At 48.6% G+C, this 24,514-nt stretch overlaps 2 protein-coding genes across 9 annotated transcripts in view; both read right to left on the bottom strand.

Annotated features, from left to right (window-relative positions):
- CAMKK2 (calcium/calmodulin dependent protein kinase kinase 2) overlaps window positions 1–15,548 on the bottom strand; it is a 67,583-nt gene extending 52,035 nt beyond the window's left edge. For all 7 annotated transcript variants that reach the window (XM_064578340.1, XM_064578338.1, XM_064578342.1 and 4 more), the window contains exon 1: window positions 15,405–15,548. The gene's annotated coding sequence lies outside the window, so the exon portion shown is untranslated. The remainder of the gene's footprint in view (window positions 1–15,404) is intronic.
- Window positions 15,549–23,137: 7,589 nt separating this feature from the next.
- The window catches only part of ANAPC5 (anaphase promoting complex subunit 5), a 42,256-nt gene continuing 40,879 nt past the window's right edge, over window positions 23,138–24,514 (bottom strand). For both annotated transcript variants that reach the window (XM_045887703.3, XM_045887704.3), the window contains 2 exons: window positions 23,873–24,035; window positions 23,138–23,465 (listed from right to left, as the gene is read on the bottom strand). In XM_045887703.3, the coding sequence (XP_045743659.1) occupies window positions 23,254–23,465; window positions 23,873–24,035 (375 nt within the window). In that variant the 3' untranslated portion in view covers window positions 23,138–23,253. The remainder of the gene's footprint in view (window positions 23,466–23,872; window positions 24,036–24,514) is intronic.

Here is a 24,514-nt window from a genome sequence, read left to right as displayed (position 1 = left end):
TTCAAGCCCCACAATAGGAGTGAAAAGAAAAAAAAGGTTGACGTCAAATAGTTTTTCAAGGCGTTCCTCAAAAAGCCTAGACGGAGAATGACCACATGACCCAGCAAGTGTTTCTAGGTACACACATGAATAGCACTATTCACCATAGCCAAAAGGGAAAACAACCTCCATGTCCATCAACAGCTGAATGGATAAGCAGAATGTGGTCTAACCACACAATGGAGTATTATTCAGCCATTAAAGGAATAAAGTACTGACACCTTTTACAGTCCGAACGAACCTCAAAAACATCATGCTAAGTGAAGGAAGCCAGACCCCAAAGATCATGTATGTATAATTCTCTTTAACTGAAATTTCTAGAATAGGCAAATCCATAGAAACAGAAAGTAGATTAGTCGTTGCCTAGGACTGAGGAGGTGTTGGGGAGAATGGGAGTGACTACTAATGGGTACGGGTCTCCTGGGGTGATGAACACGTTCTGGAATTAAACAGACGAGGTGACGGCACAAAACTGTCAATGTACTAAGTGCTGCTGAAGGGTTCATTTTTAAGCGGCGAAGTTCGTGTTATGTGAATTAAGAAAAAAAAAAGTTGGCACTTCCTTCGACTGTCAATTCCTTCCGTCTCTGGGACAGATCATTAACCTTTGGTCCATGTGTTTGACAAATTCTGCTGGACAAATGTCACAGGTGCCACTAGGATTCAGGGAGTACATCCTAATGGTGGCAGCTCCAGACTGATCACCCACATCACAAAGGTGCCAGGCAAACAGTGGCACTGAGTAGAGAGATTTTATGAATGAATAAGAGGGTATCTCTTTATGACGCTGTGTGGCAGTGAGGGGATAGGGAGGAAGGTGCAGATGGGAGCAGAAAGCCAGTGTGCTTCCTGGAGGAGTTGGGTGAGGGACAGACAAATGCCACTTGCCTTCTTGGGATAGTCCTGTAAGAAGTATTTATGGGGCGCCTGGGTGGCTCAGTTGGTTAAGCGACTGCCTTCGGCTCAGGTCATGATCCTGGAGTCCCGGGATCGAGTCCCACGTCGGGCTCCCTGCTCATCAGGGAGTCTGCCTCTCTCTCTGACCCTCCCCCCTCTCATGCTCTCTCTCTCTATCTCATTCTCTCTCTCAAATAAATAAATAAAATCTTTTAAAAAAAAGAAGTATTTATGGAACAGCTTGCTTCTGTGTCCGGCAATCTGGACAGTAACCTAGGTGGATGGGGTCTGTGCTCTTGTGGAGGAGGGAAAGATCAATGGGAAAAGCATTAACAAAATCATTGCAGCATCCTAGGTATAGTTTATGAACAAGGAGTTCACGGTAAAAGAGTGACAAAGAAAGCCATCATGGGACAAGATGCTCAGCCTCAGCTAGGTTAGAGAAGGGCAAATTTAAACTACAGTGAAATGGTCTGGTGGGTCCTCAAAAAGTTAATTGCAGAATGACCACAGGATCCAGCAATTCCTTTCCCAGGTATGTATCCAGGAGAATTAAGTAAGGGATCCAAATAGCTACAAATACACCCTTGCTCCTGACAGCACTATGCACAGTCAAAAGGTGGAAACAACCCAAGTGTCCATCAACTGTGAATGGATAAAAGAATGTGTTCTATCCATATGATGGAGTATTATTCAGCCATAAAAAGGAATGAAGTTCCAACACATGCTACACCCATGGATGAACTGTGAAAACATGCTAAGTGAAACAAGCCAAATATTAAAGGACAAATACCATATGACTGCAATGATATGAGGGACCTAGAATAGACAACATCATACAGACAGAAGAGAGAGGGTACCTCTCTCCTCAGGGAGAGAGGAACAGGGAGTCACTGTTTAAGGGGTACAGAGTTCAGGGCGCCTGGGTGGCTCAGTTGGTTAAGCGTCTGCCTTCAGCTCAAGTCATGATCCCGGGATCCTGGGGTCGAGCCCCGCATTGGGCTCCCTGCTCAGCGGGGAGCCTGCCTCTCCCTCTACCTCTCCCACTCCCCCCTGCTTGTGTTCCCTCTCTCTCTATCAAATAAATAAAATCTTAAAAAAAAAGGGGGGGTACAGAGTTCAGTGTGGAGTGACGAAAAAGTCCTGGAAAATAGACAATGGTGATGGTTGAACAAGACTGTGAATGTCATTAATGCCACTGAGCCGTACACCTAAAAATGGTGAAAGTGGTAAATTTTGTGTTATGTATATCTTATCAAAATTAAGAAAATAATAATAATAATAAAACTATAAGGAATTACTACTTTTTCAACTATCAGATTGACGACGACGAAAAGTATCATCATAGCACTATTTTGGTGAGGCTATGGGTAGCATGAATTGGTACCATCCTCATGAAAGGAAACTCACCAATATCTGACAAAATTCCAAATGCACATACCTTTGACTTAGCAATTCCACACCTGAGTATTTATCCCACAGAAGACAACCTCACACATATAAAAAATGATGTATTTTGATAGTGTGGTTTGAAATGACCATCCACAGGGGACTGAGTAAATAAGATTAGGTACATGTATCCCAGGAGAAAACCATGCCTTTATTTTAAAAGAGGTGACTCTACACAGCCTGATATGAATTAGCTCTAAGGCACACTGTTACATGGACAAAACCAAAGCATTAGTATGTTGCTGTTTTGGCATAGAGGGAAAAAGGCCATACATGTGAAGTAACTGTATATGCAACAGCATATTTCCGTAAAAATATACAAGAAAACGGTTAGGGGCGCCTGGGTGGCTCAGCCGTTAAGCGTCTGCCTTCGGCTCAGGTCATGATCCCAGGGTCCTGGGATCGAGCCCCGCATCGGGCTCCCTGCTCGGCGGGAAGCCTGCTTCTCCCTCTCCCATTCCCCCTGCTTGTGTTCCTTCTCTCGCTGTGTCTCTCTCTGTCAAATAAATAAATAAAATCTTTAAAAAAAAAGAAAGAAAGAAAATGGTTAACAGTAGCCTCCAGAGAAAATAAGTGGTTTGCAGAAGTAGGGGAACAGGGTGGGAAGGACTAACTTTCCACTGGGTACCATGTGCAAATAGTAACTCTTCAGAAATGAATTCTTTTTTTTTTAACATTTTATTTTGGGGGCACCTGGGTGGCTCAGTCAGTTAAGCATCTGCCTTCAGCTCAGGTCATGATCCTAGGGTCCTGGGATCAAGCCCCCTGTCAGGCTCCCTGCTCAGTGGGGAGTCTGCCCCTCCACCTGCTCCTGCGTGCGTGTGTGTGTGCGCGTGCGTGCACGCATATACGTGCCCCCTCTCTCTCTCAAATAAATAGATAAAATTAAAAAAAAAAAAAAGATTTTATTTTTAAGTAATCTCTACACTCAACGTGGGGCTCAAACTCACAACCCTGAGATCAAGAGTCGCTCGCTCTACCGACTGAGCCAGCCAGGCGCCCCCAGAAGTGAATTCTTAAAAGAAAGAAGGTAACTGTAACCATGGTAGGAGTTAGGATAATAAACCTAGAAGGCTGAGGCAAGAGGAGGAGGAGGAGACAGCTGGTCCCACTCCTATTCCTCTCCCACCCTTACTGTGTCTGAGAAAGAAATCATGAAGTGTGTTCCTGGCTGTGTGTCCCGATCACTGAAAGAATCCAACCCAAGTTCAAGGTTCTCTGCGGCCCAGCTTGTTATGTTACACATCCCCCAGGAAAGGAAAAGCAGGGCCCTTGAAGCTCCATTGCTTGGACTAGCCACATACAAATGACTTAGCCTCCCTCAGCCTCAGTTTTCTTATCTATAAAATGGGCATTCACCCAACAGTCATGAGGATTACATGAGCTAAGCACGCAGTATCATGTCTGGTACATGGTTACATGCTCAAAAAGCTATTCTTTCAACAATTACCTATCGAATGCCTACTACCTGCCAGGCTGGGTTCCAGAATGTTCCTATGAGGTACTGATGTCCAAGCCAGCCAACCTGCTCTCGTGTGGGTTCCATCGCTCTAGCCATAGGGGCTGCCGCCCCCAGGGCAGGGGGGCAGCTCCAGTGGCCTGTCCTCCCTCCCAGAGCCGCCTCTGACAGGGCTGCAGAGTTCCTGAAAAGAAAACTAGTCTGGCAGCACCTGAGAAAGTTAATGGAGAATTTTTTTCTTGCCAAGAAAAAAACAATTGCTTATCGATCTTCACTCCAGGCCAAGGACACCAAGCCATCCACCCCCAGCAAAGCTGCTTTTAATCAGTCTCCTTGACAAGCTGGCGTCTGGCCAGGGCCTTGGCCCTTGAGGTCTGGAGGAGGCAGGACGGAAATGAAGGCCTCTGTGCTGGAGGGGCAAGTGTGTCCAGGTCTCAGGAAAGAAGGCCCAGACCTCAATGCCTCGAGACCACCTGGAGCCCCCTGGTCTCCGGTGAGGCTTGACAGGCAAGACGGCCATTCTGCCTGAGGGGAGGGCAATCTTCCACCACTAACCCCTACAGGGTCCAAGCCAGGGTTCTGATGGTTCTGGGGCCATAGACCCTACAAGGTCACAGGCTCCATAAGGATTTGATGAAACCTATCAACACTCTGCCCAGGAGGACAAAAAAAAAAAAAGTCATACAAAGACAATGGTTTGCATAACAACAGCAATAGCTAAAAACCAACTGAGCACTTACCATGCACCAAGCATGGCTAACCATTCCATCTGGGTCATTTGATCCCCACAGGCCCTCTGCAAGGGAGGGACAGCTGAGCATGCCATTGGGGGATTGGGGGGCCCCTTTCTGCAAAACTGCTTGGGTTTGACAAAAACACCAAGAGCCCTCTCCCCAGAGCCTCTCCTGTGTCCTCTCCCTTCCCCTGAAGGCTCCCCCATCCCCCCAGGGCTGGCAGCCCCAAGCTCCCCCACCTCTCACAGGGTGGCTCAACAGAACAACCAGACCCTTCCTGAAGCAGATGGACCAGGCTCCGAGCCAGGATGAAGGGAAGTGCTCCTTCCTCTGCCAGGAAGCCAAGGGGTACCAACCTCTAGGAAGCGCGTTCCCATTTCCTAGGGGCTATTTCCAACCTGCGCCTGCTCCCCAAATGCAGAGGCACCATACGAGCCCAGCCAGCAAGCAGCCAGCAAGTGTGCCAGGGACATATCCCAACCCAAGACACACCATGCAAGGGGTTCCCCGAGCTCCCAGGCACCACGGGATAACAAAGGGGCCCCAGGTAGCTGCAAGGATGCTGCCAATGCCAGGGACGATGTCCTCCCTGGGATAACAGGTTTGGCTAGACACATCCTCTTTTACGTGGGTAAACTGAGGCCCAGGGAGGTCCTAAAGGAAATTCACTCACACATTTGTTCCTTTAGGTAATTACTGAGGACCTACTATGTGTCGGGTAAACAAAACAGATGTGATTTCTTTTTTTTTTTTTTTTTAAGATTTTATTTATTTGACAGAGATACAGCGAGAGAGGGAACACAAGCAGTGGGAGTGGGAGAGGGAGAAGCTGGCTTCCTGCGGAGCAGGGAGCCCGATGCAGGGCTCGATCCCAGGACCCTGGGATCATGACCTGAGCCGAAGGCAGACGCTCAACAATTGAGCCGCCCAGGTGCCCCCAGATGTGATTTCTTAAAAGTAGGTACATGGGGCGCCTGGGTGGCTCTGTCAGTTCAGTGTCTGACTCTCGGTTTCCATTCAGGTCATGGTCTCAGGGTAGTGAGATCAAGCCCCTCATTGGATCTGTGCTCAGTGGGGAGTCTGCTTGAGATTCTCTCCCTCTCCTTCTGCCCCTCCCCCTGCTTGCACTCACGCTCTTTCACTCGAGATCCCTCTCTCTCTCTCTTTCCCTCCCTCTCTGTAAAATAAATAAAAATAAAATCTTTTAAAAAAAAAGGAGGTACACAAATGACTGTAGAAGTGAGGAGGAACCAGGACAAGATAAAGGGGAAGACAGGGGAGATGCCTGGACAGCTCAGCTGCTTCAGCAGCCCAGTCTTGATTTTGGCTCAAGTCATGATCTCAGGGTCCTGGGACTGAGCCCCACATTGGGCTCCACGCTCAGGGGAGTCTGCTTGAGGGTTCTCTCTCTCCCCCCCTAGTGCCCCTCTCCTTGCTCACACTCTCTCTCTCAAAAAATACATTAATTAATTTTAAAAAAGAGAGAGAGACAGAACAGAGGGTCCCACTTTAGATCGGAATGGGAGACGGGTCAAGGAAGGCCTCCCTTGAGGAAATTATATTTAGGCTGAGACCTACAGGGTGCGTAGGTGTTGAGGGGGCAGGAACTTGTTCTAGGAGAAGTGAGCTTCTGAGAAGGCCCCGAGGCAGGAAAGATGTGGGAGAGTGGAGAGAACAGAAAGAAGCACCACCCCCTCCTCCCCAGACTGAAGGCATGTGAGTGTGAGCGTGAGTGCACGGAGGGGGTGCGGAAAGGAAGCTGGAGGGGCTGGAGCACAAGAGCTTTGTAGGAAGTTGATGGAGAACACAAAGGGCAACCCAGGGTAGAGTTCCAGGGACCCCACTAGGCACCTGTTATAGATTGAATTGTGCCCCCCCCCCCAAAAAAAAGATATGCTGGAGTCATAACCCTGGGACCTCAGAATGTAACTTGATTTGGAACAGATGGTCTTTACAGAGGTCATCAAGTTACAGTGAGGTCACTAGGGTGGGTCCTAATCAAATATGACTGGTGTCCTTATAAAACGGGGAAAATCTGGACCCAGAGACAAACCCACACAGGGAAGAACACATGGGAACGTGGAAGCAGAGATCTGGTGCTACCCCGTCGAGCCAAGGAATGCGAAAGATGGCCAGCAAGCCAGCAGAAGCCGGGAGGGAGCTGGATCGAGGGCTTCTGGCCTCCGCAACTGTGAAACAATACAGTTCTGCTGGTGAAGCCCCCCAGTCTGTGCTTCACCTGTGGTCACAGCAGTTAGCCCTAGCAAACTAACACAGCTCCCGCCCACCCAGAGCAGCCGGCTGCCTCCCAGGCCACGATTCAGAGGTGTTTCCCAACAGAAGCGGAGACCTGGGGGGCTCGGCAGGACTGGCCAACACAGGGCTAAGGTTTGATGCCAGCAGGAACACTCCAGATTCCAGCCCTGGCCCAGCCAAACAGTCTTACCAGTTCAGTGAGACCAACCCTTACAAATGTCTCTCCTTGAGCACTCTTTGTTTGGAGGCATGGAAACGGACCGTCTCCCCAGAGACAAAGGCCCCCCCCTTGGCAGACGGCAGGAGGGATAATGCCCGTTTTAGCTTAGCATGCACAGACCCCGTCCCCATCACAGTCCCGAGAGCAAAAGGGTGGCAAATGGTGACTCTCGGGTGACAACTGGCCACCAACATATTTTGCTTGGCCTACCCTGTGTCTAAAACCATTTGAATGAGGGGCGCCTGGGTGGCTCAGTCGGTTAAGCGACTGCCTTCAGCTCAGGTCATGATCCTGGAGTCCCTGGATCGAGTCCCGCATCGGGCTCCCTGCTCGGCAGGGAGTCTGCTTCTCCCTCTGACCCTCCCCCCTCTCATGTGCTCTCTGGTTCTCTCTCTCTCAAATAAATAAATAAAATCTTTAAAAAAAAAATGCTCTCTGTCTCTCTCATTCTCTCTGTCTCAAATAAATAAATAAAATCTAAAAATAAAATAAAATAAAAAAATAAATAAAACCATTTGAATGAGAAGTCAAAGCCGGGACATTTCAGATAAAAGGCAAAATTTCCAGAGTCTCTGGAGGTACTGGACATTCCAACAGCACTGGGCCTGTATTCTCTCCTGGCAACAGCTCACTGCAGCTTCAGACAGGAGATACAGTTGCCCGCGTGCTACAGTCCTCGCTGCCCCCCCTTGCCTCCCCAACACCGAGGGCGGGCCGAGTGCCCGTCACACGCCCGCCCCCTTTCTCCACAGCCCCTGCCCTGTCTCACCCCTCCAGGCCCTGCTTGGAGATGCGTCGGATGTCAGTGCTAAATAAGGGCACACATCGAGGGTCACCTGATCCAACCATTTCAAGTCACCAATGAGAAAATGAACGTTTAGGAAGATCTACTGATTTGCCCCAAGCTAAGCAGTGGTTCCACAGGAAAAGCTAAAATTGGTCTGAGTTTTTCGAGAAGGGGCTAAAAATTACAAGTACAGCCTTGCAAGGACCACATATTACATCCTAAATAAAGTCCAGGCTGGGCAAAATCTCTAGCAAAGGGGAGCACACAGCCCATTCCTCTGACTTCCTAAGACCTCAATTTGCTTGAGAGGGAAGTATGAAGACATGGGGTCCTAGGGTGGTCAGAAAAGAAATGCATAGGATTTGGGAGTGGAGACATCACCCTGACTTAACTTGTGAGAGCCGTGGCTTTGCCCTTCTTGTTTACTGATCAACTCCAGGACCTAGAACTTTCCAGAACGCTGCTGGCACTCAGTAAATATTGGCTTGAGGCCGTTGTTTTTATCACTCATCCCAAGGCTGCTCAGAAGTTTTCTTCAGCTGGCTTAGAATCTATGTTCCTTTAGTCTAGTAACAGCAGCTTGCTTTACATCTGGGAAACCATTCTTTCTTGTGAAAGGTGACTCCATGGTGCTGTCTGTACCATCAACTTCAGAGATTCCCATATGACTTAAGCCTGGTCAATGAGGCATGAATTGCTCTGGTCAAGAGATTTGATTCAAGAGTAGATGTGTGACTCAAGTCAGACCACCAAGTTTTATTCTAGGATTTGGCAGAAGTATTGAAAAGGTCTCTTTCTGTGGAACTTGGAGCAAAAAGGATGTATTTCTAGAGTTATCACGGGCTGGGGAAGAACCCTCCCTTAGAATGAAGTCGACAGAGAGAGAAGAGAGGCAACAGAAAGAGAAGAACTGAGGCCAGAGACACTGTTTGAGTACCTGGATCCAGCCATGCCTGAAGCCCACATACACCAGAAGCTTCTAACTATTATGAGCCCATTTTTGCTTAAGTTAGTTTGTGATTGGTTTTCTGTCACTTATAACCAAGAGTCCTGACTAACAGAAGACACAGAACTGATTAACAGAAAACTTCTCCACTAAGCTTCCTGCCAGATCAACAGTTCCCTACACTGTAAGGCTCCCAACCAGGCTAAACTGCCAGGCAGCTGCAGGTCCCCTGGTGACCCAGACAGCCTTCACCGTGACAGTCAGGCAGAAACCAGAACTTCCAAAGTCTTTTTTTTTTCTCTCTTTAATCTTAAAGGAAAAAAATCAAGGATAGGGAAAGGAAGGGCTAATGAACAGGACAGAGTGAAGAAAAGAAAGTGACCAGCACCTTTGATACAAGAAATGCGTCAGTATAGCGGGGGCTATGATGGTGTTAGATGGCAGCCAGCCCTCTGGAGTTCTTGCCAAGTGCCAGGCACTATTCTGAGTACTCTGCATGTATCATCTCATTTAACTGTCAGAACAGCAGGGAAGAGGGAAGGAGAAGGGCCATGGGTGGGCAAGGCAGGGGTGCCTGTGGATTCCAGGCTGGCCTCCTCTATCTCCTACTTGCTGGGCTGCAGAATGTTGGAGTCAGGTACGCTTATCATGCTTATTTCACTGGTGAGGACACTGAGGCAGAGAGTTCGAGTGACTTGCCCACAATCACACTAAACCAAAGGCTCCTGGAGAGGCGGGACATGGTGATCAAGTGAACGTCCCTTCTGCATACAGCAAAGGCTCCCCGAATGGAGGCTGTTGCCAAGAAAGCACTTCCATGGCTAACAAGTTCAAGTCCCTCAACTGGCTTGAATTTATATTAAAACAAAAATTTTTATCTCTAATCCCACCATGCTAACTTTACGCTTTTCATCTTCCTCTCTAACTCTTGTCCACATGCATCACTTTTCACAAGATTTAAATCGAAGTGTGCATAGAATTTCATGTCCTTGCTTACATGTGTCAAAAGAATTTGTGCACGCTCCCGAGGCTTTCATCTTTGGCACAGGGCTGCAGATGGAGTCACCCAGGGAGGTGAGGTGACCTCCGCAAGGGAGCCTAGCAGGTCCAGGGCTAGGCCAGGGTGAGAACCAGGGGTCCTGACCCCTGCAGCCCCATGTCCCCTGGGGGCCACAACAGTTACTGAGCAAGAAGCTCAAGTGTCTTCCTCTGAGGCTATTGTTTGGTCAATAAGGAAGTATGGAGAGGGGGGCCCAGTTCACACAGCCAAGCATCTAAAGCCAGGTGCACCCCAGTGGCCCCCCATCTTGAAGAGGAGGAAGTGTCAGTGGGTGGGTGGGTGCGGAGCAGGTGTGTGGGGTATCTGGAAAGGAGGTGGGAACCATCTTACTTCTTTCCCCCTCTCCCTCTGAATCTTTCACTGAACCAAAGGACGAGGCAGGGAAACAACTGGAATTTCAGTTTGTAATGAAAAGAAGTAACAATTTGAAACAAATGAAAGAAAAAACTGGGATTCCAACATTCTGCAGCCCGGCAAGTAGGAGATAGAGGGGGACAGCCTGGAATCCACAGGCACCCCTGCCTTGCCCACCCACGGCCCTTCTCCTTCCCTCTTCCCTGCGGTTTGGAGGTGATGCTAAATCCAGTTCCCTCCCTCCGCAACCTCCAGCACAAAGCAACCCCAGCCAGGGGGACCAACCCTGTCCCCCACACCTGGACACAGAAGCTGGGAGAACTGTCTGAGATGAACTTAAATAAAATCTCTTTCCATCAGAAGCCTCAAAAGCAAAATCCTTACGCACTTGTAAAAACCCATAAGGGAGGTATTCTTTCTTCCACACCCTGCCCCCACCCAAACCACTGATTCCCCATTTAAACTTCTCCAGCAGAGGCTTATCTCAGACACCACCCACGATGCCCCTTCCCCCATCCACTCACCTCCTACCTCACGCCCCTGTGGGCAGAGGGGCCAGACCTTGGCCGGGGAGGGGTGAGGGGGCATCTCCTTGCGGGACCATCCTCTCCACTCCAGGTTGGGTTAAGCATTTTTATCTCTGCAACTGCCATCTCTCAACTATTTACAGAGCCAACGGGATAAAAAGAGACAACATAAAAATAGTTGCTCAGCAGCTTTCAGGATGGGGTGGGGGTGGGGGTAAAACAGACTCTTGGAATTTTCTTTCTCTCCTTTTCAAAGGGGAAAATGCTAGAATAGTTTATCTCTTCCAGAGCACTCCCCAAGAGTTCAGAAACCACCCACCTGGGAGCTCTCCGGGGACAGGGACCCCGTACCAGCGTCCCTCAGCTCCCAGGACAGGGCTTGTCACCAGCCCCCCAAAAAGTGTGGGTTCAGTTCAGTGACATATCATCAGGGTTCCAGAGCCAGCGCTAAGTGAAACACGGCACCTTGCTCTGCCCTGTTTCCATCCGGCCTTCCAAAACACATGAGCCAGTCAAAAAAACAAAACAAAACTTGGCTTTTCTCTATGCTTAAAATGTTTCATAATTGAAGAAAAAGTTCAGCAGCACCACTACCAACACGACAGAAACCGAAAACAAGGACAGCTGAAATCACTCCTTCCCAATTTTGGTCATTAACTTCCCCCTGCAGGGAATGCCAGAGCCAGTGGTCTTCCTGATGAACAACAGCACCCACCTCCTTTGAAATATAACCAACTTTTGGTTGTGTTGAGGAAGGGATCCAATCAGGGAAGAAAGAAAAAAATAATCACTTAAAATCTTATTTTTCAGAGAGCAAAACCATACCCTCCTGGAGAAAAGGGTTTCTATTCCATGAGAAAATGGGTATCATCTGCCAGCATATGGAGGCCAAGGGAGACTAGAGCGCTCAGGATTAGAAGGTAGGCCAGGAAACTAGACAGATCCCAGGGGCCAGGGCCTTGATTTTCTTATCTGTAAAATGGAGCCACTGCGGCCTAGCCAGAGGATGGCTTTGGAGTCCATCCTCTATATGAAAGTTGGCTCACAGTCAATGCTCCCAAAGACCCTGTTCTCCCCTCCTCTCTGCGTTCCACCTACTCAGCTGTCAAACGGAAGGGGCTAAGGGGTGCTCTTTTCTGGGCTTCCTCCCAGGTCAGTGTTTGCTAGACTTCTGATTTCCTCCGCGGTAGGCATTTCTGGCTAAGCCGTTGGGAGACTGCACTGACTCCACGCCTGGCCACCGGGTTAGGGCTCCATCTGTCTGGTGAGGCTCTCTCTACTTTGTGGATTTACTCACCTGGAAAAAGTCTCACAAAATACATGCCAAGAGATGACATGAGGCCCTACATCTAACAAATCATCGTGACGGAAGAAATGGAACGGAAGGAAATCCACACTCTCCCTGAAAAATCACACTTGTCCCCCCGTGCATGGACCCTGGAGGCACTGGGCTTTGGAAGGAAGCAGGATTCTTGTGGCGGAGCTAGAGTGGGCAAGATGGAAGGAATCCTGAAAACCCTGTTCATGGGAACCGTTCCCCAACTGTTTTCAGAGACCCTTCCTTCCATCACCCTCTCTCTGCAAACAGAGTGACAAAATAATGTCTCATGCCCAGAGGTTTATTAATTGGGCGCTGAAGAGGCAGAGGAATGCACAAAGTGCATGGTGTAAACAACCCAGTGTCCACCAGCTGATGAATGGATAAACAAAATGGGGTCTATCCATACAAGGGAATACTACTCAGCCATAGTAGAGAAACACAGAGATGTTCTACAGCATGGATGAACCTCGGGAAACATTTATGCTCCAAGAAAGAGAAGCCAGATGTGAAAGGTCACATATTAACAGGTCAACAAGGGAACAAACACATTCTGAAAGAAGAAAAGGCCATTCCAAGAGAGGAATGCAATTTCCTTCACTTCCAAGAAAGAAGGCGCAGAGATGAGGGAGAAGGCCAAGGCAGCAACCTGGAGCCAGGCATGCCTGAACCCCATGCCCCCCCCCCCCCGCCGGCCTGTAACCCAAAGGGGAGGAGCTAACTGGGAGAGCACAATATCCGGGGAAAAATAGCAACACAAGGCCCTCTGACTCAAAGGACAATCTGAAATAGCATTTGCCCCAAATCTCCAGGACTGGAAAAGGAAAGGAGAACTCGAGGATTCCCACAGCTACCAGAAGGTGGCATGCAGAGAGGAAGGTTGCGAGTGACCCTAAACAAGTTATAGTACTTTGCCTCTCTGAGCCCTTCCATTAAATGAGTTCATGATGGGATGAGGATGACTCTGCAACCCACATTAAAATCTGAGCCAAAATGCCTTGAAAATAGGCTTGGCCTGCCCCACCCAGTTCCTCTCGAGAGAGGTCTCTCCCCACCCAGCAGCCCATCTTGGATCCAGGTTGAGGCTCTCAAGGAGGGAACTCTGAGTTAGTGCGGAAAGTTCCCTCTACTAGGTCAGACCCTTTTTCTTCTACTCCCATGCAATCTCCTTTTATTTTTTATTTATTTATTTATTTTTAGCCCATTACTCAAGGCTGAGCACAAACACCACCTCTTTCTGGGAGCCTCCTAGATTCATACTGGCCAGAAGAGATTTCTCCAGAAACTCCACAGCCCTCTGCTTCCTTCATTCCTAGCACACTGATTCCTCCTGGTGTTTTTCAACAGGTGCCAGGACAATTCTTTTTGCCTGGCATGGATCTGGCCTGCTTGCCGGACATTTGGCATCCTTGGCTCCAACCCACCAAAGCCAGAAGTGCTCAGCATCACTTTGACAACCAAAAGTCACCAGGCACTTTTCCAAATGCTTGCCAGGAAGGTGGGACTGCCCTTGATGAGAGCTAGTGCAGAGTTATTGGTGAATAATTTGGCTACTAGCCCACTAACAACCTGGGAGCAAAGACAAGTCATCAAGCATCAGCAGCATGCCTGCTTAGATCTGTGTCCCCCTAAGCTGGCTTAGTAAACAATTTTGGGCCCCTCAAAAAGCTGAGGGCAGCCTTGCAAGGGACCCTGCTCTAGGAGAGGTGGTCAAGTGCATAGGCTCAAGAGCCTGACATGCCTGGGTTGGCTGTGTGACCCTGGACAAGCTGCTTAACCTCTCTGATCCCTCTGTAGAATGAGGCTAACTCCTAGCAACACTGCAGCATTGTTTCCACCCTTGACCTCCTCATCTCTACAATGGGAATAAAAATCTCTGCCTCTTAGGATTTTGGTAGGCATTAAATGAGACAGTAAATGCAACACATAGCACAGTGTTTGGAGGCTCATCAAATGATGGCTATTACTTTTTATTACAAAAATACCCTGTGCTCTCACTATAATAGCTGCTTTCTATATAGGAAGGGCTGATGATGAGCAATCTGGAAGGAGGTGCCAGGGCTCACCACAAAGCTGCATTTGCATAGCATGAACACTGTTTATTCTTAAATTGCATGTTTTTGTGGGGTGGTTTGAGAGGCAGGGGATCACTCCCCCAAAGCCCTCCCCTTGTTGCTGCCCCTACCTCCCCCTGAGAACATGGGAGCCTATGGGGACAGAGAGCTATCCTCTTCTCTCTCCCCTGGGGGCAGAGCTAGGCAAGGGGGTGTGGTAAATGACAGTACCACTCTAGGGTACATGAAGTTTCTATCTCTGGGACTGTAGGGACTTCCAGATTGAGGAAGGTTAAAGTTACCTTTAAGGAAGTGGACACTACATGTCCCACCCCAGGCCAGCGAGCCCCTCTCTTACTGAGGGCACTGAGTCCCCCGCCCCCTCCCCAAACGGCATCCCTCCGCCCCAACCTTCTGAGGGAGACAGGAGAGGCTAAAGTGCAACCTCCCCACAGCCAAGTGAGAGCAGCAGGGAGGCTGGCAGAGCTGTGAAAACATCCCGCTTCCCAAACTGGGCAATGCGGGGGGGGGGGGGGGCGGGAGGGAGAGCCAGGAAGAGCTCGAGGCTGGATAGGGTGGCATTCCAGGCACCGAGACCCAACGCTTAGCGGGGCTGGGCCCAGACTCCCCGCGTCCCCAAGAGTCAAGCAGAGGGTGCCAGTGAGGGCACCTCTCTGCACTCACTGAGTGCTGTGGACCGGAGGTAAATTAGGTCAAAAGGACCAGCCAGCGAGGTTCTGGAGGGCAGAGGCAGAGGGCCAACTAAGGGAGGCAAAGGTCCCCAGGCCCCGCAACTGCTGATCCAGGGTCCTGCCCCCTGGTGTTGGTCCAACCCACCAGGGCCTGGGTTTGCCCCCAAGACAAGCGGGGTGCGGGGGTGGGGTGCTCAGAGTCCGGTGGCCCTCTCCTTCCCTGCACTCTGTAGCTTTCCCCACCTGTCCAAACGCGAGAAGGTGGGCCTAGGCCGCCTCCAAGATCCTTGACTGCCCCGGCCCCGGGTGACATCGGTTCCAAACTCCGGGACCGCCCCTCCCACCCCCGGCCGGGCGCGGCCCAGCCAAGGAGGCCACCCCAAGGCCCCAGGCGCTCCGAGGACGCGGGGGAAGGGGCGCCGGGGGGCCGGGTCCCCCCACGTGGCGGGGCGTGGGGCGGCGCACGTGGGGTCCCCTCGGTGGAGGGAACCGGGGGCCGGCCTCAGGGCTTTGTCTTCAATCCCGGCAGCGGTCCCGCGCCCCGAGAAGGCGACGGCACCCGGGGCTGCGGCGCTGCTTCCCCGGCCCGCGGCCCCGCTCCCGTCAGCTCACCTGGGCTCCGCGCCACCGCCGCCGCCTCCCGCGCTCTGCGCCCCCGGCTCGGCTCCGCTCTGCTCAGCGCGGCCGCGCGCTCCTCTCCGCGGCCCCGGCGGGCGCGCGGGGTTGGGCGGGGGGGGGCGGGAGGAGCCGCCCGGTCTCGGCTGGGGCGCGACGCCGCCGCGGGCTGCGCGACGATTGGCCGCGGCCGCTGGAAACCCCGGCGCGGAGCCGCCCTCGGCGCGCCCTCGGCGCGCCCCCGCCGGCTCGGCCCCGCGGCGGGGAGGGAAGGGAGGCGGGAGCCGGCGGAGGCGAAAGTAGCCGCGAGGCGGGGAAAAGGAGAAGAAAGGGGAGGAGGCGGAGGCGAGGGGAAGTGAGGCGGGGCCGGGAGCGGTCGGAGGAGGCCGCCGACCCGCTCGGAGGGGAGACGCTCGACGGGCGCCGGAGCGCGGGTTGCTGCGCCGCAACTTTGCCCCCGCCCGCGGCGCGCACCTGCCCCGGTTCTCCCCGCGGCGGCTGCGGCACCCTCCGGCAGGCCGGACGCGCCGGCAGCGCTCGCTTTGTTTGGCCAAACGCGAGGACTGCAGGGCGGCGGCTGAGTCGCGGAAAGTTCCCCAAGCCCGCGGGACAGCCGGGGTCCCGCCTAGCGGCCCGGCTTCCGTCCCGGGGCTGCGCCCTCTGCACCAGGCGCGGGGCGGTGGATGCGGCCTGGATTTCGGGTCACCACCCATTCGAGGAAACCCCTTTCCTCACCCGCTTCCCCACTGACCACTGCTCAGGGCCCGCCCTAAAGGCTGGGCAAAGGTGTTCCTTTCCCACCCCCCACTCCACCCGGATGTACCAAACTGCACGAAACCCAGTGAAGTTCTGGCTTTTCCCCAAGACCACTTAGATGCAAAAAAAAAAAAAAAAGACTACTTAGATGCTTTTTGTGGAAATCTTCATCTTCTTCACAAACATTCTACCCCTTTGGGGCGTCCTCCTTTGCTGGAGCCTTAAGAGTGTGTTTAGTCCCCTAGCTGGGTAACTGCACTGCAGGGGGAGGGAGAGAGGAGACCTCAAAGGCTGCCTGACCCGCCGACCTTAGGTGGTTTTGAAACGCAGTCCTGACCCAAAAGATACCCAGGGGATGTCTCGCTGACCCTGCCAAGGAAACAAAAGGGAATCAAGAGTCCAGAGGGGAGTCAGGGGCCAAAGTAATTAAAGGTTCAAAGTCCTCTTGTGCTGGGTGGATTTCCAGTCCCCCTCAGTTTAGTATTTCCGTGCTGCAGGGGTGCTCACAGACAATTCAGAGCTTCCAACCGGATGACCACCATTTCTGGTGTGACTCACCGCTCATGCTTTTTTTTTGGTAATAGTGAAAGCCCGGAAACAACCTTCCTCAATGTTCATGGGGGGAATGGATAAACGAAATGTATAATGGCCATTTGATGGAATACTATGGAATAGTTCGAAGGAGTACCTTAGCTCTATTTGTACACACACACGGGAAGATCCCCAAACCAGAATGCTGAGTAAAAGAGCAAGTTGCAAAATACAATATGATGTACAATTTGTATTTTTTTTTTTAAGATTTTATTTATTTATTCGACAGAGAGAGCGAGAGAGCACAAGCAGGGGGAACAGTAGAGGGAGAGGGAGAAGCAGGCTCCCCGCCAAGCAGGGAGCCTGATGTGGGGCTCAATCCCAGGACCCTGAGATCATGACCTGAGCCAAAGGCAGACTTTTAACCATCTGAGCCACCCAGGTACCCCTACAATTTGTATTTTAAAACCCCCACATAGTCTATCTTGTTCATGGACACATGCTTACATAGTGTTTTTTAAAAAGGTCAAAGGGGATTGAGTGTAAATTAAATTCATGACAATCTGCCACAAAGATGGAAGTAGGGGCAGAGAATAAGGACAGGGAGCATAAGGAATGTTGGACAGTTTTATGCCTTTTACTTATAAATGAATTCCAAGCAAATGGTGAAATGTTAATTCTGAATGGTGGATGCATAGTTCTGTATTTTTCTATATTTTGCTGTTTTTTCCCCCAAAAATATATATTGGGGCTGATGGGGAACATTTTGTACATTTTGAATATTTTGACTCTATGTCAGGGGTCAGCAAACGTTTCCTGGAAAGGGCAGGAGAGTAAATATTTTAGACTCTGAAGCCATGTGGTTGTAACTTCTCAGCTCTGCCATTCTAGCAGCCACAGACAAATGAATGGGTGTGGCTGTGTGCCAGGAAAACTCTTATTTGCAGACACTGAAAGTTCAAGTTCATATAATTTTCACATGTCACAAAACATTATTGTTTTGATTTCTCTTCAACTATTTAAAGATGCATAAACCATTCTTAGCAGGACATATAAAAACAGGTGGCATGCCAGATTCAACCCATGTGAGCAATAGTTTGGCAACCCCTGCTTTACTAAAGAAACCAAAATAGATATTGGTTGATGTCTCTTCCTGTTACTTGTTAAAATATACCATTCTATATGTTACTAAATGGTCTATGTTTTATTAGAACGCTATAGCTAGCAGACAGAAACTTAGGTATACACACCTACAGCTGTGTAAAGGTAGAAGCCAATTATGTGAGAAAGGCAAGAAAGTGCCCATTCAAATCCAAACTCTAGCCCAAGATCCACTTCTTTCTGGAAGAATTTCCTGAAATGTTACGACCAGGCCCTCCTTGACCTCTCCTCTCTCTGACCTCCTATAGCAAGGACTGTACCACGTATTTGATGCTCAGCCACCAGCTGTCTCTATTCTTTCCTTTTCACTAATGGGTTCTGAATTGCCAGAAGAGCTATAAATTCCTGGAGGATAGATAAGTACCACATCTGAAACATCCGTTTACCTTCAGTGTTGTGGTTGAAAGCAGTGACTTTGGAGTCAAGATAGACCTAGTGCAAATCCCAGCTTCGCTAGTTACTGGGTCTGTGGCCTTGGCCTTGGCCTTGGACAGGGACTCTGGTTTCATCAGCTGTCAAATGAAGACAACCAACCTAGCTCACAGGTTCAGTGAGGTTTAAATACAATAATGTATGTAAAGTTAATAGCTCAGTACGTGGCACATAAGTGCTCAGAGGCGCTATTAATATACTTAGTACAGTGCTAAAAACTCCATTGATTATGTGCCTTTCTTATTTTTTTTTTTTTTTTTTAGATTTTATTTATTTATTTGACAGAGAGAGACACAGCGAGAGAGGGAACACAAGCAGGGGGAGTGGGAGAGGGAGAAGCAGGGAGCCCGATGCAGGGCTCGATCCCAGGACCCTGGGATCATGACCTGAGCCGAAGGCAGACGCTTAATGACTGAGCCGCCCAGGTGCCCCATATGTGCCTTTCTTATTAAAGTGAATTAGAACAAAGCAGAGGACATCGTAATTGCCTTTCGTTGACATTTGGCCTTCCTTATGATAGGAATCATTCCACTGAAGAAAACCATTTTCTTCTTAGAGATATGAAAATAAGAATTAGCTTTGCTTTTTGGGTTTTCTCCTCTAAGAACACTAGAAAAACCTATTCTAGGCAAACCGATCTTGTTGTCTTGACAACCCAGATTGCCAAGAAAATAAGTAAACAAAGCATCTGAATCTTATTTTTAAGAAAACTTAGACAGTACAAGGAAGGGGCAGAAAAAGTAAGACTTAAAAATTATCTTACCCCCTAGGACAGCATCATAAGCTCCTGCCAAGGCTTTGTCTTTTCCTATAGGAACTGTTATATGTTCTACTCATGGTGTTGACTAGAATATTCCACCTCCCAAACCTTGAACATCCAGGTAGAGACAGCAGGATTAATCACACTGATATACTTTATTAATTGAATTCCTTCCCATTCAACAGGAAAGTAGAAAAACACTGGCAAAAAAAAAAGTAAAGAAAAAGAAAGAGCGAGCCTGGGAAGTTTCCCTTCAATGAGCAATGAGATTAAAATGTTAGTCCCAAACATAAACAACAGCATAAAAGGAGAAGTCAGCGGGGACATAGATAAAGAAGCTCTTCATTTGTCTTAGATGTACTATGAGAAAGAAAAAAATTGGTGTAACCATCCAAAAACATTAGGGCAAAATAGAAAACACTCTGAGCAAGCAGAGTATTCAAGGCATGTAGGTCAACATGAAGGTGCTCCAGTGATGAGATTGAGAAGCCTGTCACCCCTGGATGGAATCCCCACCAATCCAAACATTACAGTACTTTTCAAAACTCCAGAAACAGGGAGCTCTAGGGTAATGCAGGAACTGGGTTGGATTCTCTGCAACCTACCAGCTGTGTGACCTTGCGTGAGTGAACTAACCTCCTTATGTCTCAGTTTCTACATCTGTTAAATGGGATGAATGCTATTGCCTACTGGGGCACCTGGGTGGCTCAGTCGCTAAGCGTCTGCCTTCAGCTCAGGCCATGATCACAGGGTCCTGGGATCGAGCCCCGCATCAGGCTCCCTGTTCAGTGGAGACCCTGCTTCTCCCTCTCCCTCTGCCCCTCTCCCCCAACCCCTGCTCATGTGCTCTCTCAATCAAATCTTTTACAAAAATGCTATTGCCTATGTCTTAGGATTGTTGTAAAGATTAAATGTGTTAATATACTTAAATTACAACAGGGCAGGGGCGCCTGGGTGGCTCAGTCGTTAAGCATCTGCCTTCAGCTCAGGTCATGATCCCGGGGTCCTGGGATGGAGCCCCGCATTGGGCTCCCTGCTCGGTGGGAAGCCTGCTTCTCCCTCTCCCACTCCCCCTGCTTGTGTTCTCTCTCTCGCTGTGTCTCTCTCTGTCAAATAAATAAATAAAATCTTTCACAAAAAAAAATTACAACAGGGCACTCTGTAAGTGTTAAGATATTTGTACCCACCTGCCCCAGGGCTAGAAATACTCAACACCAAATCTGCTGGTAGAGCTCCCACCATGCAGAGCCACTGGCTTGGGTCACCACCCTTTCTTCTCTGTAAGGTCTCTGGTAGAGACCTGAATGCCCACTGGCTATACAGCTCAACTCCCTCCTCACCAAACCCTTTCCCCATTTAACCAAATCATTTAGTTACACTTCCATGTTAAACCACCCATAATTACACAATTCTGACCTTTCCCTTCCCAGATGCTCCACCAGGAAAAAAGCCAATTAGCCGTAACCCAGACGGTCCTGTATGTGTGTGTTCGGAGGGGGGGGGGTCACTCTGATGTTTCCAACTTTCCATTTAACCCACTATTCCTTCCTGGAGGAGAGAGCCTCAGCCAACAAATCTAAGTCACAGGTGGCAGCAGGCCACAGACTACATTAGCTTTGGATTCAGTTCTGCAAGGGTGAACATGCAGACTGGGAGCAGGGTCAGGCAGGCTGGATTCACGGGCGTGTAAACTGTGCCCCTTACTTGGTTTAATGCTCTATTTAATACAGGCTTTGTATTTTTACTTTGCACAAATTTTTACAAATTATGTAGCTGGTCCTGATCAGCTGGTCTGATTTCTGGTTTTTAATATTGATACATGAGGGGTCAGCTGAGCAACCTTGCCCCATCTCTTGGACCTTCCTCTGGTCTGATCAGGTCTGATTTCTGGTTTTTAATGTTGATACATGAGGGGTCAGCTGAGCAACCTTGCCCCATCTCTTGGACCTTCCTCTGCTGAGGCAGAGGGATTAAGATCACTTCTTAGACTGGAAAGACCATAGTTTAAATACAAGGACAAAAATGTACCAGATGAGGGAATATATTTGGAAGAATAAAAACAAACTGATGATTGTGGTTACTTCCTGGGAGGAAGAATCACTTTGTACTCTACAGCCTTTAAGAATATTTAATTTTTGCCATCTACATATATAACCTCTCAAAACCTTAAGATTTTTCAACATCAACACAACAATTACTGTCTCTGTCTCTACCCCGAGCCTCATTTCCAGAGCAGCTGTCTTTAGCCAACAAACGTACCCCATGAGTGGGAGTTGTTTTACACTGTTTCAAAGAGCTCTAGAGATAAATTATTTCCCATCAGAAGGTTTAAATTTAACAGAGAAAGAGCCAGTGATAGAAACTGCAAAATTTGGTTGGTTCCTTGTTGCTGTTTTGGATTCGAAACACGGTGATTTTCCTGTGAACAAACACCGAGGGATAAGATAAATTCACGGACAAAGCAATAACTGGTTCTGCTTAATTGCTGGGTTGAGAGATGTAAATTAGATACACTATATATTTGAGTGATAGCACCCATACACCTCTGAGCTTCAGACCCTTTCTTAATTTATAATCACCTTATTCATAACGAATTCCTAGACTTACTATCATCAAACCTCGTTTATACAGTTAGAGAAGAAATATACTCATGCAGAAGATATAAGCACATACCCAGAAAGTGATTGAAATACGCTTCTCGTCGTTGGCCCAAAAACCATAAAAAGATCTTTTCCTTCTAGGGCACCTGGGTGGCTCAGTCAGTTAAGAGTCAGCTTTGGGGCGCCTGGGTGGCTCAGTTGGTTAAGCGACTGCCTTCAGCTCGGGTCATGATCCCAGGGTCCTGGGATTGAGTCCCGCATCGGGCTCCCTGCTCTGTGGGGAGCCTGCTTCTCCCTCTCCCACTCCCCCTGCTTGTGTTCCCTCTCTCGCTGTGTCTCTCTCTGTCAAATAAATAAATAAAATCTTTAAAAAAAAAGTCAGCTTTGGGGCGCCTGGGTGGCTCAGATGGTTAAGCGTCTGCCTTTGGCTCAGGTCATGATCCCACATCAGGCTCCCTGCTCCTTGGGAGCCTGCTTCTCCCTCTGTCTCTCTCTCTCTGTCTCTCATGAAGAAATAAATAAAAATCTTTAAAAAAAAAAAAAAGAGTCAGCTTTGGGCTCAGGCCATGATCCCAGGTTCTGGGACCGAGCCCTGCATCAGGCTCCCTGCTCATCGGGGAGCCTGCTTCTCCCTCTTCCTCTCTCCCTGCTCGTGCTCTCTCTCTGTCAAATAAATAAATAAAATCTTAAAAAAAAAAACTTTTCCTTCTTAACCTCAAGGACCAACATGTGCTTGCAAGCACACACAGGCACACCACAAACCCCAGCTCAGTCCATCAAAGCAAGGAAGCTTCAGAAAGAAAATCCAAGCCTCAGAAAAACCTGTACCGACCCCCTAGAGATCCAGCAATACCCAAAAGAGCTGATGTCTGAGCATAGATGCTAAATGAATTCATGTGATGATGGCGAGTATGCACAGATTCTAATAAGATATTGGCAGCTTTGCTCAGAGAGAACATAATCTTTAACACTTGCACAGCGGTTTATCAAAAAGCATTGGTATCTTTTGCTATCAAAAAGAAAAGGGAGGGGCGCCTGCGTGGTTCAGTTGGTTAAATGACTGGCTTCAGCTCAGGTCATGATCTTAGAGTCCTGGGATCGAGCCCCATGTTGGGCTCCTTGCTCAGTGGGGAATCTGTTTCTCCCTCTCCCTCTGCCCCTCCCCGCTTGTGTTCTTCCTCTCTCAAATAAATAAATAAAATCTTTTTTTATTTTTTTTTAAGATTTTATTTATTTGAAGAGAGCAAGCGAGAAAGAGAGCGAGCGAGCACAAGCAGGGGGAGCAGCAGGCAGAGGGGGAGGGAGAAGCAGGCCTCCCACTGAGCAGGGAGCCTGATGCAGTGCTCGATCCAAGGACCTGGGGATCATGACCTGACCCAAAGGCAGATGCTTAACCAACTGAGCCACCCAGGCACCCCTAAATAAAATCTAAAAAAAAAAGGGGGGGGGGGAAACAAATATGTATATTCTAGCAACAAAATAAGACAAACTAATCAGAATGCAGTTTATTGATCAGACATCAAATACATCATTTACATGGATGGAGGGGATGTAAACAAGTCCCAAATCTTCTAGTCTGTATAGTGGATCAGCAGGGATACTCTCACTAGAGATGATTTATCAAGGGCACCCCATGAGAGGGCAGTTCCTGATGCAGCTGCCGAAAGAGCATCGCACACCGGTTCCTCTCCTGGGTCTTCCCCAGTGTGTGGTAGAGTCTGGCCTGGAAGTAAACAACATCTCTGATTTGCTCTTTGCAGTCGACCTTTGCAAAATAGTTCTTGGCTTCATTGAGATTCTCGATGGCTGCCTCCAGAGCTGATGGAAAGTGGGAAAATACCACGCATGTTTAACTCAACATTCCACACATAATTTTCAAAACTTAACATCTACTTTTATTGATATAACATGTACCAGATAGTTTTGTATTCTACTCTTCGAGAAAAAAAAAAACAACAAACACTATGGTGAGGTTTTTAAAAAGGTCTTTGGTCCTGATTTCCAGCCTGGGACCTGGTTCTGTAGAGTTAAAATAATGATTCACTTGCCCTCAAACTTCATACCAAGCATACTTGTCAAAGTACTTTAAATACAACATGACATTTTAACATATATTTGAGAACTTAAATACTGTCCCAAATTTAATGTCTTCCTTCTTCTGGGTCCTAAATTTAGTTTTTTTTTCCACAGTAGTATTGCCTAGCAATCTTTGAGTGGCTCCCTACCTTCTGCCTTCTTCGGTGGATCGTAAGAAGCTGCTGAAGCCACCTGGCACTTGGCCACCAAGAACATGGCGCGGCCTTTGTCCAGCACCGCCCCATCAGCCAAGATGGGTTCAATGGCCATGTGGAGGAGACTTAAGGCCTGCTCTGGGATTCCAAGAATGAGCTGAAAAAGAAACACTGTGGTACTGTACACATCCACATCCACTGCCCGTGACAGAAAAGGCTTCATTTCTGGCTCTTCTCTCCCAAAGGGCCATGTCTGGCTTATGCTCTCCCTGATGTGTACTACACTGAATATGCACCACACTCCTAGAAAACAATGTGTGACAATCTGATTTCAAATTTTGATGGATACAGTAGGTAGTAGTTATTCACACCTATAGAAAGGTTTTTGCCTTTACAAGAAGATTCAGAATCAATATCCTTTAGACTGGTGATTCCAAAGGGTCAAAAGGTCATTCTTGCTGTGTAAGAATCATTGGGAGAAGGGAAACCACTAAGAAAATAATTCAAAAGTATATAGTAAAATAAAACAAGAAACATCCATTTAACACAAAAGAAACAATAATGGAGGAACTGACGAGCAAAAAAGATATAAGACATATAGAAAAAAATAACAAAATAGAAGTCCTTTCAAATCCA

The sequence above is a fragment of the Mirounga angustirostris genome, unplaced genomic scaffold (assembly GCF_029215605.1).
Source record: "Mirounga angustirostris isolate CCGP_5_RB_7025 unplaced genomic scaffold, mMirAng1.0.hap1 SCAF_14, whole genome shotgun sequence".
NCBI lineage: Eukaryota > Metazoa > Chordata > Mammalia > Carnivora > Phocidae > Mirounga > Mirounga angustirostris.
Note: the sequence above shows the minus strand (reverse complement) of the source record. Positions and strands in the feature narration are given on the sequence as shown.